Raw genomic sequence first — 17,857 nt, forward strand, 5'->3', positions numbered from 1 at the left:
GGAAGAGCTCTGCTGGGTCATACCGGTGAGGGTCCATCTAGTCCAGCATCCTGTCTCAAAGAATGGCCAACCAGTCCCTCTGGAGGGCCAACAACAGGGCAGAGAAGCCGAGGCCTTCCATTAATGTTGCCTCCTGGCTCTGGGATTCAGAGGTTGACTGCCTCTGAATATAGAGGTTCTCTTTAGTCACCATGGCTAGTAGCCTTTGATAGACCTCTCCTCCATGAATCTGTCTAATCCCCTTTTTAAAGACATCTATGCCTGTGGCCATCACTACATCCACTGGCAGCAAATCCCAAATTTTAATCACTCTCTGTATAAAAGAGTATTTAACATACACACACAAGTATTTAAATTTTATTGATCTTGGGCCACTCTGGACCAATGTTCCCTCTAAGCTGTGAAGTCCTGTGAGCAAAAATTCTACTTTGTGAGCTACTGGCAATACAGTTGTGAGCGAGTAATTTGGCTGCTGCATAAATTAGTTTGCTCTGGAGCCACCCTTCCTGAGCTAAGATAAAAATGTGTGAGCCTGAGGCTAAAAAACAGTGAGCTAGCTCACACTAACTCAGCTTAGAGGGAACAGTGCTCTGGAGTTAGCCCCCATCCCTGAAGCATCTTCGTCGCACTTCCCATTATCTTTTTGCTAGCGTTGGTGGGGTTGGGGGAAGGCCTTGCAGGTTGTCTGATAATCACTGGGCAGAGAAGAAATCCGAGGATTTAGCTAAACCCTTTTATCTCTTGGCCAACATTTTTCTGGAAAGGCACGAGATCCCTTTGGCCACCTGATCCCTAGCAGATGGCCAACCGACGGTGAAAGTATCCAATTTCTGACCATGCCGACTTTAAACGCACTGTTCCCCCACACACACACCAGCGATCTGCCTGCCCAGTTTCCTCCCCAGTTGCTTAATCAGGTTGGATCCTCTTATGCCAATCTGTCCCATCTCTCCTCGCGGCCGTGTGCATTTCAAATTCATTTTTTTAGAATTTGTAGGTACTTTGGAACCATGCACCCATTCTCCTTCCTCTGTGTTTAGCTCTGCCAAAGCTTGAACAAACGGAGGAGGGGATCAGGTCAGACAGAAAAGCAGCTGTTCACCTATGGCGAGTTAAAAAATCGCCGTAGGTGACCAGGAACTTCACTGTTCAGCCTGTCTCCAAATGACGGTTGTAGGTATGTGAAGTCCGTCAGGATACAAATGATGGTTGAGGGGGTTTATAATCTTGGGATTTATAATTTTGAACTTGTTTGTAAGGTTAGCTTCAAAGCTGCATTTGGAAGAAGAAGAAAAGATTAGATTTATACACCCCGCCCTTCACTACCCGAAGGAGTCTCAGAGTGGCTTACAATCTCCTTTCCCTTCCCCTCTCCACAACAGACGCCCTGTGAGGTAGGTGGGGCTGAGAGAGCTCTGAGAGAACTACTCGTCAAGAGAGAACAGCTCTGAAACAACTTGTGACTGACCCAAGGTCACACCAGCAGCTGCATGTTAAGGAGTGGGGAATCGAACCCGGTTCTCCTAGACTAGAGTCTGCACTCTTAACCACTACACCAAACTGACTCTCTATTGCACCCTATTGCAGCCTCTGAATTTTAGACACTACATCTATTTTGTAGCGTGCCGGCCTGCACAAACTTAGAATCGTAGAATCTCAGAGTTGGAAGGGACCTCCAGGGTCATCTAGTCCAACCCCCTGTGACACGCTGGCTTGGAAAACCAGGAGACCAACGACCCAGGTCCTCTTTGAGCATAGAAATGTTCCCTTCCGGGAAGCCCCAAAGGAACCGTTTTCACTTGCGGCCGAGCAAAAGGTCTGCTTCCCGGTTTCACCCCTCATTCCAAAACTTGACGAAAGAGCCAGTTTGGTGCTGAGAGCCAGTTTGGTGTAGTGGTTAAGCGCGTGGACTCTAATCTGGGATAACCGGGTTTGATTCCCCACTCCTCCTCCACTTGCACCTGCTGGATGACCTTGGGCAAGCCATAGCTCTGGCACAGCTGTTCTTGAAAAAGAGCAGTTTCTGTCAAGAGCTCTCAGCCCCAGCTACCTCACAGGCAGTGTTCCCTCTAAGCTGAGTCGGTGTGAGCTAGCTCACCATTTTTGAGCCTCCAGCTCACACATTTTTGTCCGAGCTCAGGAAGGAGGGCTCCGGAGCAAACTAATTGATGCAGGAGCCAAATGGCTCGCTCACAACTTTGATGCCGGTAGCTCACAAGGTAGACTTTTTGCTCACAAGACTCCACAGCTTAGAGGGAACATTGCTCACAGGTTGTCTGTTGTGGGGAGGGGAAGGGAAAGGAGTTTGTAAGCCGCTCTGAGACACCTTTGGGTAGTGAAGGGCGGGGTATAAATCCAATCTCTTCTTATTCTTATTCTTTTACCTCACAGGGTGTCTGTTGTGGGGAGGGGAAGGGAAAGGAGTTTGTGAGCCGCTCTGAGACACCTTCGGGTAGTGAAGGGCGGGGTATAAATCCAATCTCTTCTCAGGGAGGGGGAACTTGAAGATGGCACGGCCTGTTTCCTCGCCCTGAATTGGCACGTCTGGATTCTCCGGTGGCCTCTCCCCTCCCCGCCGCATATTTTTATTTTAGAGCCCCAAACGTGACCATCTGTTCCACAGAAATCACACCCAAGGTTAATAACCGAAATGTCATTTCAATCCAAATCCCTCACGTTCGCTCGGAGGGTTTAAGCTTGGAACGTCTGGCCCCTTTCGTTTTTTAATACCTCTCCGCGCTCTGTCTGCACCTCCCCCCCCCCGCGCGTCCTCTCCACAATCTCCCCAACCTGCTTCTTTCCAGGAATTATATTAACGTCCGCAGAGAGACCCCTCCCTGCCTCTTCGTCCCCTTGGAGAGAGGCGTTTCCCTCCCTGAAGGGTGCGACTGAAAGCGCTTTCTGATCTGGGGTCTCTCTGCATCGCCCCACGCCCATCTAGACAAGACCCTCCGTCTTAATCGGGGGGGACGGCAGGTGCGTTTGGCCGACGAGGGATGAGGAATGCGGAGATGGTTCCGGCTTCCTCTCTGCCGGCAGGATACTAGGATGCCCCTCACCCACACGCACCCACCCCGCTCCCATGTTTCAAGCCCGCTGCCGAGAGACTTTGTTCGTCACCGACTGGGGGGTCCCCTTGGCCGTCGCCCTCCTCCTCCTCGGTTTGATCTACCTCTTCATCTACCTGCCCGCCAGTCACTCGTCGGCAGAGGATGCAGTGAGGAATTTGACCGAGAAGTGCGGTCACAGTGGCGTGGACTTCGTCAAACAGTGAGGGGCTTGCAGGTGTGGGCCCCCACGCCCAGAGGGTGTTGAGGCTCCACCTGCTTCCCAAATCTATTCGGCCCTGGAGGCACACAGCAGCGGACGCACAGGTAGCGAGGAAGACTCGGAACGGGAACGGTTTCCGAGAGAATATTTCGGGTGCCACCTTCGTGAGTTGACACCCCCAGTGGAACAACCTTCCGCACGTCTCCTAGGATCTCCTGGAACACTTAGACCCTCCGTCTGCCAATCTCGCCAACTCCGAGGGAAAGAGGACGCGTAATGTCCGCATGCTTCGTCAAAGGCAGAAGTTGTGGGAACTTGTGTTTCTTTCTCTGCGTGCTTGGTGTTCCGTTTTGGTAGAGGGACCCTTCGTCCTTGTCACAGTTTTCTACTTGCAATGGCAGACGCAATTTGTAATCTACGAGGACAACCGGGGACCAAAGGGGTACAGTCTTATTAATGGGTTTATGCAGTGCTCCCTCTCAGCGGAGTCAGTGTGAGCTAGCTCACCGTTTTTTTAGCCTCCGGCTCACATATTTTTGTCTCCGCTCAGGAAGTTCCGGCTCCGGAGCAAACGAATTTGTGCAGTAGCCCAGTCGCTCGCTCACAACTTTAACGTCGGTGGTTCGCAAAGTAGAATTTTTGCTCACAAGACTCCGCAGCTGAAAGGGAGCATTGGACTAAGGTTTCATTTAATCCCCCCCCCCACTTAAAACTCTGTTGTAATGGCATTTCAGCTGGGCTAGCTGAGGGATGCTTCCCCCTTCCCAGGTTAAATTCGGAGTCACCCTTCCCTTTTCCACCCAAAAAGTTTATTCATTTTTCAGAATTTAGAAACTTCTTTTCTCCCCCACGTCAGGACACTCTAGGCGCTTGCTTCCTAGAGCATGAAGGAGGGAGGGCTATGCTTCCCACTCAGGGGTTCACTGCTGCAGGCATGCCACCTGATTGGAAGGAAGTGAGCAGTGACATGCAGAGATGCGGCAGGCAGCCTCCTTTGCGGACAGGTGATTCTGCGTCGGAAGCCATCGCACCAATTGCACGTGATGCAGACGCGCCAGAGAATCACCTGCCCGCTGCAGATATTGGCTAGATCAGAACAGCAACTCATTCAGAGATCCACAAGCATCCTCCCTTGTAAATGCTTTAAGTGTGCAGGAAACTTGTGAGTATTTGAGCGTGGGGACTGACTTTTATCTGGTGCTTCCATGTCACCCTACAATGCATGTGAAACAGCAAACGGTGTCTGGAGATGGATTTGATCCGCCTGTTCCAAGAGAAGGTTTAATTTGTTCGCTTTTAAAATCCAAAATGCAGGATTCCGGTCCTCAGTGTGTGCAGTTAATCCCTATGCTGGGCAAGCAGTGTCTGCAAAAGGTCACTTTTTGTCTTGCAAATGTCTTGCCCGTTTGATTTCAGCTCTGCTTTAAAGTCCCACGCTTACCGTAATAGCTTCTAGCTTGAGATTTTGTGTTTGAGACTCGGACGACAGGCGTCGACCTTTTGCAGCTTTCTCTCCTGTCCTGTGTGGTGCATTCTGTATAGTTGTTAGCTGCTGCGTTTGCGGAGGTGTTTGCCCTCAATCCTTGCTTTTGCTGTCTGCCTGAAGCCGCGAAGGACCAATAAAGCTACCGTGTGTACCCACGACCATTATGTGAGTGTCTCAGTTCCCCCGGAAATGCCTTTGTGCTCTCTTCTTCTTAAACATCTAGAAACTGTTGTCCAGATTACAACGGGCCTTCTTGCACGGTTCGCGACTCGGTTGCACAAACCTGTGCGTTTCTCTCCCCCCGAGCCGAACAAACCGGTCCTCTTGACACCTCGCAAGCGGGTATTGCGCCGAATTGCGTATTTTGTATACACGGATTCTTCTCTTTGTGCTATGACGTGCTACGGAACACTCACAAACATTCCAGCTTCTGACGGGGAAGCTGTTGGCAGTCGCGTGTTGGCGAGCTGTGGTAGTTCCATACAATGTTCCCTCTAAGCTGAGTCAGTGTGAGTTAGCTCACAGCTTCTTAGCCTCCGGCTCACACATTGCTGTCTCAGCTCGGGAAGGACGGTCTCCAGAGCTAACTAATCGATGCAACAGCCAAATCGCTCGCTCACAACTCTAATGCCAGTGGCTCGCAAAGTAGAATTTTTGCTCACAAGACTCCACGGCTTAGAGGGAGCATTGGTTCCATGTGGGGAGAAGTTTGATGGGGTATCTGTCATACACAGAACCTGGCATGGGGGGGGGGGTCATTTGTGGAGTTCAGTACAAGAGAATAGATGGGCAAAAGGGACTTTGAGAGGTGGGAGATGACAAGAGCAAAGTGTTGAACTAATGGGGAAAAGAACTGGCGCATGGATTAAAAAATCTGTTTCACATGTTGCTAAAACTGTCTACTTTTGAAGACTGTTTAAAAATTTGTTTCCGGTTACTGTTATCCACCTAGTGCGGTGCAGTGGTCCGAGTGGAAGAAGAAGAGATTGGATTTATACCCCGCCCTTCAATACCTTAAGGAGTCTCAGAATGGCTTACAGTCCCTTTCCCTCCCCACAGCAGACGCCCTGTGAGCAGTGTTCCCTCTAAGCTGAGTCAGCACACATTTTTGTCTTAGCTCGGAAAGGATGGCTCCAGAGCAAACTAATTTATGCAGTAGCCAAATCACTGGCTCACAACTTTAATGCCAGTAGCCCACGAAGTAGGATTTTTGCTCACGGGCCTTTGAGGTAAATGGTGCTGAGAGAGCTCTTTCGGGGACTGCTCATGAGAGAACAGCTCTGAGAGAACTTGGGACTGACCCAAGGCTACCCAGCAGCTGCATGTGGAGAAGTGGGGCATCGAAGCCAGCTCTCCCAGGCTGGAGTCCGCGCTCCTAACCACTGCACCAAACTGGCTGAGACACCCAAGTTTGAATCCCCACTCGGTCGTGGAAGTTTGTGAGTAACCTTGGGCCGTTCACACAATCTCAGCCTTGCCTACCCCACAGGGATGTTGGGAGGATAAAATATTGTCATGCCTCCATCGAAATCTATGACGCAGCCTCATTTGGAATCCTGTCTACAGTTCTGGTCCCCGTATCTGAAAAAGGACATTGCAGAGATGGTAAAAGTATAGAGGAGGGGGCAGCCAAGAGGATGAGGGGTTTTGGAACACCCTTCCCTTGGAGGAAAGGCTGAAGCGTCTGGGACTTTTCGGTTTAGAAAAGAGACGACTAAGGGGGGGAACATGATGGAGGTTTATAAAATTATGCATGGGGTGGAGAGAGCTGACCAAGAGAACTTTTTCTCCCTCTCCCCAAAGACTAGAACGCGAGGGCATCCAACGAAGCTGATGGGTAGTAGGTTCAGAACAGACAAAAGGAAATACTACTTTACACAGAGAGTGATTAATGTGGAATTGGCTGCCAGAGGCTGTAGTGATGGCCACAGGAAGAGACACGGAGGACAAGTCTATCAGTGGCTTCTAGCTATTGTGACTGAGGGGAACCTCCACATTCAGAGGCACTAAACCTCTGAATCCCAGAGCCCAGAGGCAACATCAGGGGAAGGCCTCGGCCTCTCTGCCCTGTTCTTGGCCCTCCGGAGGAACTGGTTGGCTACTGTGTGAGACAGGAGGCTGGAATAGATAGTCTATAGGGTCCCCACTGGCTTGGTATAAATGATGTAAATAAAGAAAGGTGGAAATATAACCTGCTATCTTTTAGACAACAGGGGACAATTCTTTCATGCAGGGGGTTGGGCTAGATGACCCTTGAGGTCCCTTCCAGCGCTTTGTTTCTGTTTGAAGCCCCCAGATAAAGGTAGTATATCTCATTCTGAAATGGGTTGTTGGATCAGTATACTTTTATATTGGCTCACTATATACTCTAGCAACACTGGGGATCTGAACCTTCTGGTTTTAAGACATTTCTCTAGTCGAGATCTCAGAACACCACAGAACTCGGAAAGAAAATTGTAGGCTTCAGGCTCCTGATTTCAAGATGGAAAGAAAAGGTGCCGCCACAGACCAGTCGCAGTCGCTTCTCAGACGAGGCTCTTTTGGGAAACGGGGAAAAGAAAGTCGACACACCCCGTCAGAACAGAACGTCAATCGTACGGCGGTGCTTTTTTATCAGGCGACGTGCAATTTAAACTGTTGGGCTTTATTTTGGAATCGCGTGCCTAGGCACAAGATATTGGACTGTATACAGGGCTGTTTTTGGGCAGGAACGCACAGGAACGGAGTTCCGGCTGGCTCCTGCCACGCCCAGCAGGAACTCATTAGCATAACAGGCCACACCCAACAACAGGAACTCATTAGGATTGGCTACATTAGGGGTGTGTGGCCTAGCATGCAAAGGAGTTCCTGCAACAAAAAAAGCCCTGGGTTTTGACCACAAACAAGGTGAACAGAATAAGAAGCAAAAGGTGGGTGTGGCTGGATGAGCACACTTCTGGTAACATGGGGGTGTGCTAATGAGCTGTGCTGTCAGGGGTGTGGCCTAATGTGCTAATGAGTTGGGTGTAGCCTATTATGCCAATGAGTTCCTGCTAGGCTTTTTCTACAAAAAAAAAGCCCCGACTGTATATAATGTTCTTAAACTTATGTTGCTTTGGTGTTCCACTTCCTGAGACTGTGTCTCCGTGTAAGGTTTTCGTATGAAGGGAACTATGTAGAAAGATGTTTTTTGAATAATAACTAACATCTTGTACAGCACTTGGGTTGGGTCCTTTATTTTTTAGGTTTTTTATTGCACAAATAATTACAGTTAAAATTACGTGCAACAAATTAACAAAAACTATCAGGAAATAATACCCAGTTTCAAATGCTTATATTATTTCTATTATACGTTAAAAATTAAACATTGAAACTAATCTATATAGATCTGGCATTTAAAAAATTTCACCATGTTGCTCTAAATAGTTCAACATAGGGTACCAAATAAAATCTGAGCACACTGGAAGGTCAATAGTTCAGCAGTTCGATACCCGAGTGCCGTGTGATGGAGTGAGCTCCTGTCTCTGGTTCCAGCTCCTGCCAACCTAGGTATTCGAAAGCAAGAAATTGCAGGTAGATAAATAGGTACTGCTTCGGTGGGAAGGTAACAGTGTTCCATGCGCCTCGGCGTTTAGTCACGCCAGCCACATGACCACGGAGAAGTCTTCAGACAGCGCTGGCTCTTCAGCTTGGAAATGGAGATGAGCACCGCCCCCTAGAGTCGGATTCGACTGGCTTTTGAGCAAAGGAAACCTTTACCTTATTATAAGTGCTGGTCTATTTGTCACTGTATGTTTTTGTATTGGAGCACACTGGTTGTTCGGCGCGTGGTTTGTGATCTTCTCTTTTCCTCATTCTTTTGCCCCGGGATCGACAAACCCCAGAAATGTGGAAGAAATCTGCCGCTTCCCAGACCTCCCTGTTCGGAGGCCGCTGACTTACCAGACCAAGCAGCTCATCGCGAGGGAAATCGAGCTGGAAAAGATGAGGCGGACAGAAGCCGCACTGAAGGCGCGCAACTCCAACCAGGTAGCCCTCCGGCGGCAGTAGCAAGGGCTTTTAAAGCAGACCCGTACCTGGGTGCCGCTGGGTCCAATCTCACGGGGAACATAGAAGCGAGCCAGCCGTACATACTGGTTGGAGATGTGGGGGGATAGGGGTGTGCGCCAATGTTCCCTCTAAGCTGTGAAGTCTTGTGAGCAAAAATGCAACCTTGTGAGCTACTGGCTTTAAAGTTGTGAGCGAGCCATTTGGCTGCTGCATAAATCAGTTTGCTTTGGATCCATCCTTTCTGAGCGAAGATGAAAATGTGTGAACTGGAGGCTAAAAAACTGTGAGCTGGCTCACACTAACTCAGCTTAGGGGGAACACTGGTATGCGCTCGGTATAAATTAATCCAAAAAAATACCCAATAAATACCTTCAATTGGAAACGATGGAGGCACCTTCTGGGGCCCATAGAATTGGACCACCTGGTCAAATCTTTTTGAAACTGGGGGGGGGGGGTTTGAGGAGAGGCACCAGCAGCTATGCTGCAAATTTGGTGCCTCTGCCTTACAAAACAGACCGCCCAGAGATACTCCTGGATCGATTCTCCATTACAACCTGTGGGGACTATTGACTATAATGGTCCCCATTGGGTATAATGGAGCCAAAAATTCAGCAGTCCCGAATATTTCCCGAATCCCAATACCATACTGATATTGGGATTTGGGAATATTGGGAAATACTGATATTCGTAGGGTTCAGTATACCCAAACCTGAAAATATCTCTTTTTTTGTGCATGCCCCTAGTGGGGGATTGAACCTGGGACCTTCTGCATGCTAAGCAGACGTTGTGTCACTGAGACACAACCCTTCCTAGGAAGCCTCTCAGTTTAGCCCAGGTTTTAAATATCCCAGAGGGCAAGAGCCCCCAACTGTTCCTGGGCCTCTTCGGGCCAGGGCTTGATTGAGGCCTGATCCTGCAAAGCACTATGGGTATTTAAAGCAGTGGTCTGGATCGGGAGCTGGAACACAGGCCGCCAACATGGCTCTTCTCTGTCACTGAATTAAGACCTGAGGAGGTGTCTTTAATCATTCTTCTCTCCTCCAAAAGAATATCAGAAGAGCCCTGCTGTATCAGTCCAATAGCCTATCTGGTCCAACATCCTGTCTCAGTGTCCAACAAGTTCCTCTGGAAGACCAGCAATATGGCACAGAGGCCGAGGCCTTCCCCTGGTAATACCATCAGAAGAGACCTGCTGGATCAGACCAGTGAGGGTCCATCTAGTCCAGCATCCCATCTCGCACACTGGCCAACCAGTTCCTCTGGAGGGCCAGCAACAGGGCGTGAAGGCTGAGGCCTTTCCCTGATAAGAACCTCAGAAGAGCCCTGCTGGATCAGACCAGGGAGGGTCCATCTAGTCCAGCATCCTGTCTCACACAGAGGCCAACCAGTTCATCTGGAGGGCCAGCAACAGGGCATGAAGGCCAAGGCCTTCCCCTGATAAGACCATCAGAAGAGCCCTGCTGGATCAGACCAGGGAGGGTCCCTCTAGTCCAGCATCCTGCCTCACACAGTGGCCAACCAGTTCCTCTGGAGAGGCAAGAACAGGGCAGAGAGACCGAGGCCTTCCCCTGATGTTGCCTCCTGACAGTGGGATTCAGAGGATCAGTGCCCCTGAATGTGGAGGCTCCCCTCGGTCACAATAGCTAGTCGCCACTGATAGACCTCTCCTCCATGAAACTGTCTAATCCCCTTTGAAAGCTGTCTATTCCTGTGGCCATCACTACATCCTCTGGCATCTGTTAGGCAGCAGTGGGCGGGTGAGCCACATGGCAACAGACACCTCTGCCTGCCCGCTTTACAGCCATGATTTTCATTTTTTCATTTATTTTTTTACCATTTAAAGGGATTTTACAGCCATGACCCTGACTTTCTTTAGGAAGTGTAATGAATGATACCAGGTGATTTCCCCAGGGAAAAAGGAAAGAGTTTGCCCGTTGCTAGAGATATTCTCCCTCCCTCACAAATCTGGGTTACAATGAGATTGTTGTCCCCGGCGGTCTGAATACTGGGCCAAATACCGGATTCGACGCTTGCTCAGAAGTTCTGAACGTCATGTCCCGTTTTGCGTGGAATAGGTTTGCAGCGTTAACTGCATTTAATCTGTGATGCGCAGGTGGAATAGCTGTCTGAATGTCCAGGTAGCAGAGGTATATGTCTCTAAGAAGGTTGAGTGCACGGACTCTAATCTGGGAGAACCGGGTTTGATTCCCCACTCCTCCACTTGCACCTGCTGATGTGACCTTGGGTCAGTCACAAGCTCTGGCACAGCCGTCCTTGAAAAAGAGCAGTTTGTGTCAGAGCTCTCTCAGCCCCACCCACCTCACAGGCAATGTTCCCTCTAAGCTGTGGAGTCTTGTGAGCAAAAATTCTACTCTGTGAGCTACTAGCATTAAAGTTGTGAGTGAGCAATTTGGCTGATGCATCAATTAGTTTCCTCTGGAGCCCTCCCTCCTGAGCTAAGACAAAAATGTGTGAGCTGGAGGCTAAAAAACTATGAGCTAGCTCACACTAACTCAGCTTAGAGGGAACACTGCTCACAGGGTGTCTGTTGTGGGGAGGGGAAGGGAAAGGAGTTTGTAAGCTGCTCTGAGGCTCCAAGTGAAGGGCGGGGTATAAATCCAATCTCTTCTCTTCTTCTTCTTCTGGATCGGTTTCTGTCAGAGCTCTCTCGGCCCCACCCACCTCACAGAGTGTCTGTTGTGGGGAGGGGAAGGAGATTGTTAGCCACTCTGAGACACCTTTGGGAAGTGCCCTTTGACACAGGGAGAATGTGCTGGAAACTCCACCAGCTCTCCTGCTCACAAGAGGGCAGCATTTCCCTGCTTCACACCAACTCTTTAAACCACACAATATTAGGTCAATGGCTTTTTTTTGGCAGAGGGGGGGAACGCGTGGTTTTATATAGCCTGCGGCTTTTCTGGGAAGTTCGTCCCCCTTGTGTCCAGCGGCGCTCGGTTTCCTAGTTAAGTAGGCCGAGAACCAAAGCTTTAATCGGCTTAAAAACGGGCCGGCTGGTGAGGGAATAATAAGGGGTGGGGAAAGAGAGCCCGTTTCTGCAGCCAAGATCAAACAAGGAGGAAACCTGTATGGAGATAGTCGGTTTCGCCGGGGGGACTCGCCGAGCGACTGCGATTTGGGGGTCTCGTTGGGATTTGCTAGGCAGGATGTGAAAGTGGTGGAGAAATTTAGAAAATTGCATTGACTCCTTTGATTTTTAAGCAAAAGGTCAGTGTGCTTAAAAGCGCGCGTGGGTGTATCTTTCTGTGTCCGTGTTCCTAGTTCTTCCTTTGTGCTAGAAGATGGAAGACAACGGTAGCCTCAGTCTTGTTCTCTCCAGGGGCTTCTCTTTGTAAGCATCTTTCTCTCCTCCCTTAGGAGTCGGCAGTGAGTCGGTCGGCCAAGGAAGGGGACCAGAAGCCTGGTGTCGAGTCCCAGGTGCGGAACCACGAGCAACGACTGGGCGAGATCGTGAAGAGAGCCACGTTTGAGGAGAAGGTAATGAGCAGTCGAGAGCAGGGGGGGACCAGGGCTGCATCCCCCACAGCATGGTGATTTGGGGCATTGGACCAGGCCAGGGGTCCCCGTATGTGGTGCCTGCCAGTGTTCCCTCTAAGCTGAGTTAGTGTGAGCTAGCTCGCAGTTTTTTAGCCTCCGGCTCACACATTTTCCTCTTAGCTCAGGAAGGAGGGCTCCAGAGCAAACTAAATTATGCAGCGGCCAAATCGCTCGCTCACAGCTTGAATGTCAGGAGCTCAGAAAGTAGAATTGTTGCTCACAGGACTCCACAGCCGTGTTCCCTCTAAGCTGAGTTAGTGTGAGCCAGCTCACAGTTTTTTAGCCTCCGGCTCACACATTATTGTCTTGGCTCAGGAAGGATGGCCTCAGAGCAAACTCATTTACGCAGTAGCCAAATCGCTCGCTCACAGCTTTAATGCCAGGAGCTCACAAAGTAGAATTTTTACTCACAAGACTGCACAGCTTAGAGGGAGCATTGTTCCACAGCTTAGAGGGAGTACCACCAAATGTTTTCAGAAAGCGGTTGGGGCAAATATAGTTTCTGACCGTTCCTGAAGGGGTGGGCCAGGGCTCAGCTCTTGTGGGCCTTTTCTTTCACGCCCATGGTAATGTCGATCATCACTTTAGAGTCAAGAAAGAGTTTCCCTCGGAGACAGATCGACCCAGGGATCCTGGACGGTTTTTGCCTTCTTCTGGGCATAGACCAGGGGTCCCTCCCTGGGGGAGTGGGGGGGGGGCGGGAGATAATTGTGAATTTCCTGCACTGAAGGAGAGAAGAGATTGGATTTACACCCCGCCCTTCACCACCCGAAGGAGTCTCAGAGCGTCTTACAATCCCCTTTCCCTTCCCCTCCCCACAACAGACACCCTGTGAGGTCGGTGGGGCTGAGAGAGCTCTTTCGAGGACTGCCCTTGAGAGAACACAGCTCTGAGAGAACGTGTGACTGATCCAAGGTCACACCAGCAGGTGCACGTGGAGGAGTGGGGAATCAAACCCAGTTCTCCCAGATTAGTGTCTCTGCACTCTTAACCACTACACCAAACTGGCTCTTGTGCAGGGGGTTGGACTAGATGAGGTCCCTTCCAGTGTTTCTATGATTGGCCTCTGGAGATCTGCCATATGAGTGTTTATTGGCTAGCTCAAGACATATACTTGTGTACAGGGCTTTTTGGGGGGGGGGGGTTGCCGGAACTCTCAAGTGGGAGATGAAGTTTTCAATCTGTATACTGTGAAAACTCACGGACTTTTAAACATTTTTAAAAGCGTTTTGTCAAAGAGGTTCAGGAACTGCGTTCCCCCGGGGGGGAAAAGCCCTGCTTGTGTATAGACACGAAAATATTTTGAAATAACTTGTCCATTTTGAGAAAAACATCCTGTTAAATAGCGCTTCCTCTGAAATGCTGAAAAGCTACAATCAGCAGAAGTGAACAGAGACTCACAGAGAAAGCTCCTCCCCTGCCGCAGATTTTGTTCGTTTGTAAGATGCTACCGGACTCTTGCTCTTTTCCGCTGCTACAGACAGACTAGCACGGCCACCCATCTTGATCTAGCCCCTGACATTTTGTGGTTGGCTCCACCTCCCGCAATAGAAGAGGAAGAAGAAGAAGAGGAGATTGGATTTATACCCCGCACTTCACTACCCAAAGGCGTCTCAGAGCGGCTCACAATCTCCTTTCCCTTCCCCTCCCCACAACAGACACCCTGTGAGGTCAGTGGGACTGAGAGAGCTCTCTCGAGGACTGCCCTTGAGAGAACACAGCTCTGAGAGAACTTGTGACTGACCCAAGGTCACAGCAGCAGCTGCATGTGGAGGAGCGGGGAATCAAACCCTGTTCTCCCAGATTGGAGACTGCGCTCCTAACCACTACACTAAACCAAATAGCCAGTCCGTGATTGCGCCCATCACCCTGTGTCCGATTTCCAGAGGTGCCCACTGGCTCGGAAAGGTGGGGGGACCCTTGGACTAGGCCGAGGGACCCCGTCCCATGCAGACTGTGTGCCGTTCGTGGCCACGGTCTAAAGGCCTATGTCACTTCCCCCCCTTTTGGAGGGAAAAGCTTTGTTTAAGGGCTTTTCAGGCTAGGGGCAGGGGCTGAAGGCTGGGCCCTTATGCACCACAGAAGACTTGAAATAAATCAGCTCTTCTCCGAGCCACGGGACAATTCCCCCTCGCGGCTCGGCCATCCCAAACTTTGGCTCCTGTCAACGGCAGCGACAGTTCCTAAGCCAGCTTGGGCCTTTTTGCACCCATAATCCTCTCTGAGGGAAATCACTCTGATAGGGCAGCTTCGGGGGGCGGGGGAAGCAGGCCTCCAACACTGACAGATGTGAGGTAAAACTTACAGATCTAAGATACATCTGGACTTTGTTTCTATCAGATTTCACACACACACACACACACCATAATCAGGTGTATTCAACGTTTCTTAAAACCTGAAAAATACAAACATCACTCATCTGTGGTCTAATTTTTGACTTGTTCCAGGTGAAACAAAAAGGGTGGGGAAGTGTTTTTGCCCAAAGTCAACATTTTCAGATGTTCAAACGATCCAGTCATTCTAAAGAGAGCCAGTTTAGCATAGCGTTTAGGAGTACCGCCTCTCTAATCTGGGAGAACTTGGTTTGATTCCCCACTCCTCCACATGCAGCTGCTGGTGTGACCTTCGGTTTGTCATAAGTTCTCTCAGACCTGTTCTCTCAAGGGCAGTTCTCGGGAGAGCTCTCTCAGCCCCACCTACCTATCAGGGTGTCTGTTGTGAGGAGGGGAAGGGAAAGGAGATTGTAAGCCACTTTGAGACTCCTTCGAGTAGTGAAGAATGGGGTATAAATCCAATTTCTTCCTCTTTTTCTTCTTCCCCACTCGTTCACACGCGGCTGCTGGTGTGACCGTGGGTCAGTTACAAGTTCTCTCAGAGCTGTTCTCAGGAGCCGTTCTCAAGAGAGCTCTCTCAGCCCCACCTACCTATCAGGGTGTCTGTTGTGGGGAGGGGAAGGGAAAGGGGATTGTAAGCCGCTCTGAGATTCCTTCGGGTAGTGAAGGGCAGAGTATAAATTCAATCTCTTCTTCTTCTTCTAAGTCCACATGGGGTGGCTAAGCTCGAGAATTAAGGCTGGCCCGCTTGAGGCCACCAGCCCAAAGGGACACCAGGACTTGTGGAAGGAACCGAACGGAGCCTCCTCAAGCTGTCCAGGGAGGAAACGCCCCCCTGAAGTGGGCGCGTTACAGCCTCTCTTCTCCCACTTTTTGGTATACAAATAGGAACCAGTGTTCCCTCTAAGCTGAGTTAGTGTGAGCTAGCTCAGTTTCTTAGCCTCCGGCTCACACATTTTTGTCTCCGCTCAGGAAGGAGGGCTCCAGAGCACACTGATTTATGCAGCAACCAAATCGCTCGCTCACAACTTTAATGCCAGCAGCTCACAAAGAAGAAATTTTGCTCACAAGACTCCACAGCTTAGAGGGAACGTTGATAGGAACCCACAAAAGCATCCGGAGACCCAGACGTGGCCAAAAACTTACATTCACCCCTTTGAAACCCACCCCCCTTCAGTTTGGTGTAGTGGCTAAGTGTGCGGACTCTAATCTGGGAGAACCGGGTTTGATTCCCCACTCCTCCACTTGCACCTGCTGGGGTGACCTTGGGTTAGTCACAAGCTCTGGCACAGCTGTCCTTGAGAAAGAGCAGTTTGTGTCAGAGTTCTCTCAGCCCCACCCACCTCACAGGGTGTCTGTTGTGGGGAGGGGAAGGGGAAGGAGTTTGTAAGCCGCTCTGAGACACCTTTGGGTAGTGAAGGGCGGGGTATAAATCCAATCTCTTCTTCTTCTTTCCACAGCCGGAAACCGATTTCTTTGGCCGTGTAATTGTCAAGAAGAAAGCGTCTCCTTCGACAGGTAGGTGTGTTTGGCTAAGGGGTGTGATGTCGGCCTGAACTGCTCACAACCTCTTGCGCCGAAGGGGGGGGGAAAGATCTGTGGAGAACAGACGCTTCCTCGGCGTGTGGCCGGTTTTAAGGGCCCCACAAGTATGGAAGCCCCTTTTGCAGTAACGACAGAGTTAGCCGGAAATACATTTAGAGATTCTCTAGCCGTTCGGGGAACAGGTTTTCCAAGATTTTTGTAGCTTGGGCGGCCAGGGGTCCCCAATCTTGTTGAGCCCGTGGGCACATCTGGAATTCTGATGCGGTATGGTGGGCGCAGCCACAAAATGGCCGCCGCAGGAGGTGGAGCCAGCCACAAAATGGCTGCCGCAGTGTAACTTCAGTAACACCGTGTAGGTTCTTGTGCTGTGGTAGCAGCTGCTGCCAAAGCAACACTTTTTAAAGACCTGCACAACCAATCAGAAGCTTAGTCTTAGAGAATTTTGGCTCTAAATCAGTGAATCTACGTGCAGCACTATTACCTTATGCTATAACGATAGTTATTATCAAAACAGTGATCAGCTCACCAGCTCTGCAGTTTGGAATCTCATTGTGCCTAAATTGAGAACAGATCCTGCGCTGTTTGGTTACAAATGGCCCTACCTACAGCCGTGGCTGTATCATGAAGCACTGAGCGATGGCTCAGTGGTTAAGACACTGAACTGCAAGCTGGAAGGTCGGTAGTTCAGCAGTTCGAGACCCGAGTGCCGTGTGATGGCGTGAGCTCCCGTCTCTGGTCCCAGCTCCTGCCAACCTAGCAGTTTGAAAACAAGAAATTGCAAGTAGATAAATAGGTACCGCTTTGGTGGGAAGGTAACAGCGTTCCGTGCGCCTCGGCGTCTAGTCATGCCGGCCACATGACCACGGAGACGTCTTCGGACAGCTCTGGCTCTTCGGCTTGGAAACAGAGATGAGCACCGCACCCCTAGAGTCGGATTCGACTGGCTTTCGAGCAAGGGAAACCTTTACCTTTACAACAGAAGTTGCCCGTTTAAAACAAGTTTCTCCTTCCAGCAGCCAACCTGGCGCCTGAAAAAAACACAACCGAAAAACGAGTCGGGAGGGCCGTCGGACAGAGCGACGTCTGGTTCCGGTTTAACGAAGGCGTCTCCAACGCCGTCCGGAGAAATATTTACATTAAGGATTTACTGTAGCAATAGAACACTCTGGTTTGTATATACAGCCCACCCCTCCGAAAGAAGACCCAGATGTTTTGGCACCACGGCAAGGAAAGTGGACGATAATCTCACTCTCTTTTGTACCTAATCCTCTCTCCTGTTTTTTGTAAAAAATAATAAAGCGGAAACACATGTCTAGTATTGCTTTCTTTATTCAGTTTATAAATGCGCCACTTTCCCCCTCGGCTTTTGCCTTTTTTTTAAAACTGCAAACGTGTATAATCCTACGAGATACAAAAGAGAAAAAAAAAAGTACTGAAAATCATTGCAATGTGTTATAAAAGTCTCGAGTTCCTTTACAAGTCTTCCCCCCGAAGAGAGAGAGTCAGACAAAACAGGGCTTACAGGAAAGAGGGTGACCTTGCAACTACCGGGTTCGATTTGGGACTCGCACTACTTCATTTCTCGTTGCCGATTCTTCTGCCGAAACGACAGACAGCCGGCGGTACCAAGGAAAGGGGG

At 50.0% G+C, this 17,857-nt stretch overlaps 1 protein-coding gene across 1 annotated transcript in view; it reads left to right on the top strand.

Annotated features, from left to right (window-relative positions):
- Window positions 1-17,393, top strand: part of CHTF18 (chromosome transmission fidelity factor 18) — a 45,053-nt gene extending 27,660 nt beyond the window's left edge. Inside the window, exons 21-24 of the mRNA XM_015424066.1 lie at window positions 8,620-8,764; window positions 12,161-12,280; window positions 16,134-16,191; window positions 17,235-17,393. Coding sequence (XP_015279552.1) covers window positions 8,620-8,764; window positions 12,161-12,280; window positions 16,134-16,191; window positions 17,235-17,371 — 460 coding nt within the window. The 3' untranslated portion in view covers window positions 17,372-17,393. The remainder of the gene's footprint in view (window positions 1-8,619; window positions 8,765-12,160; window positions 12,281-16,133; window positions 16,192-17,234) is intronic.
- Window positions 17,394-17,857: the final 464 nt, after the last annotated feature.

The sequence above is a fragment of the Gekko japonicus genome, unplaced genomic scaffold (genome assembly GCF_001447785.1).
Source record: "Gekko japonicus isolate JY-2015 unplaced genomic scaffold, Gekko_japonicus_V1.1 scaffold2442, whole genome shotgun sequence".
Lineage (NCBI taxonomy): Eukaryota > Metazoa > Chordata > Lepidosauria > Squamata > Gekkonidae > Gekko > Gekko japonicus.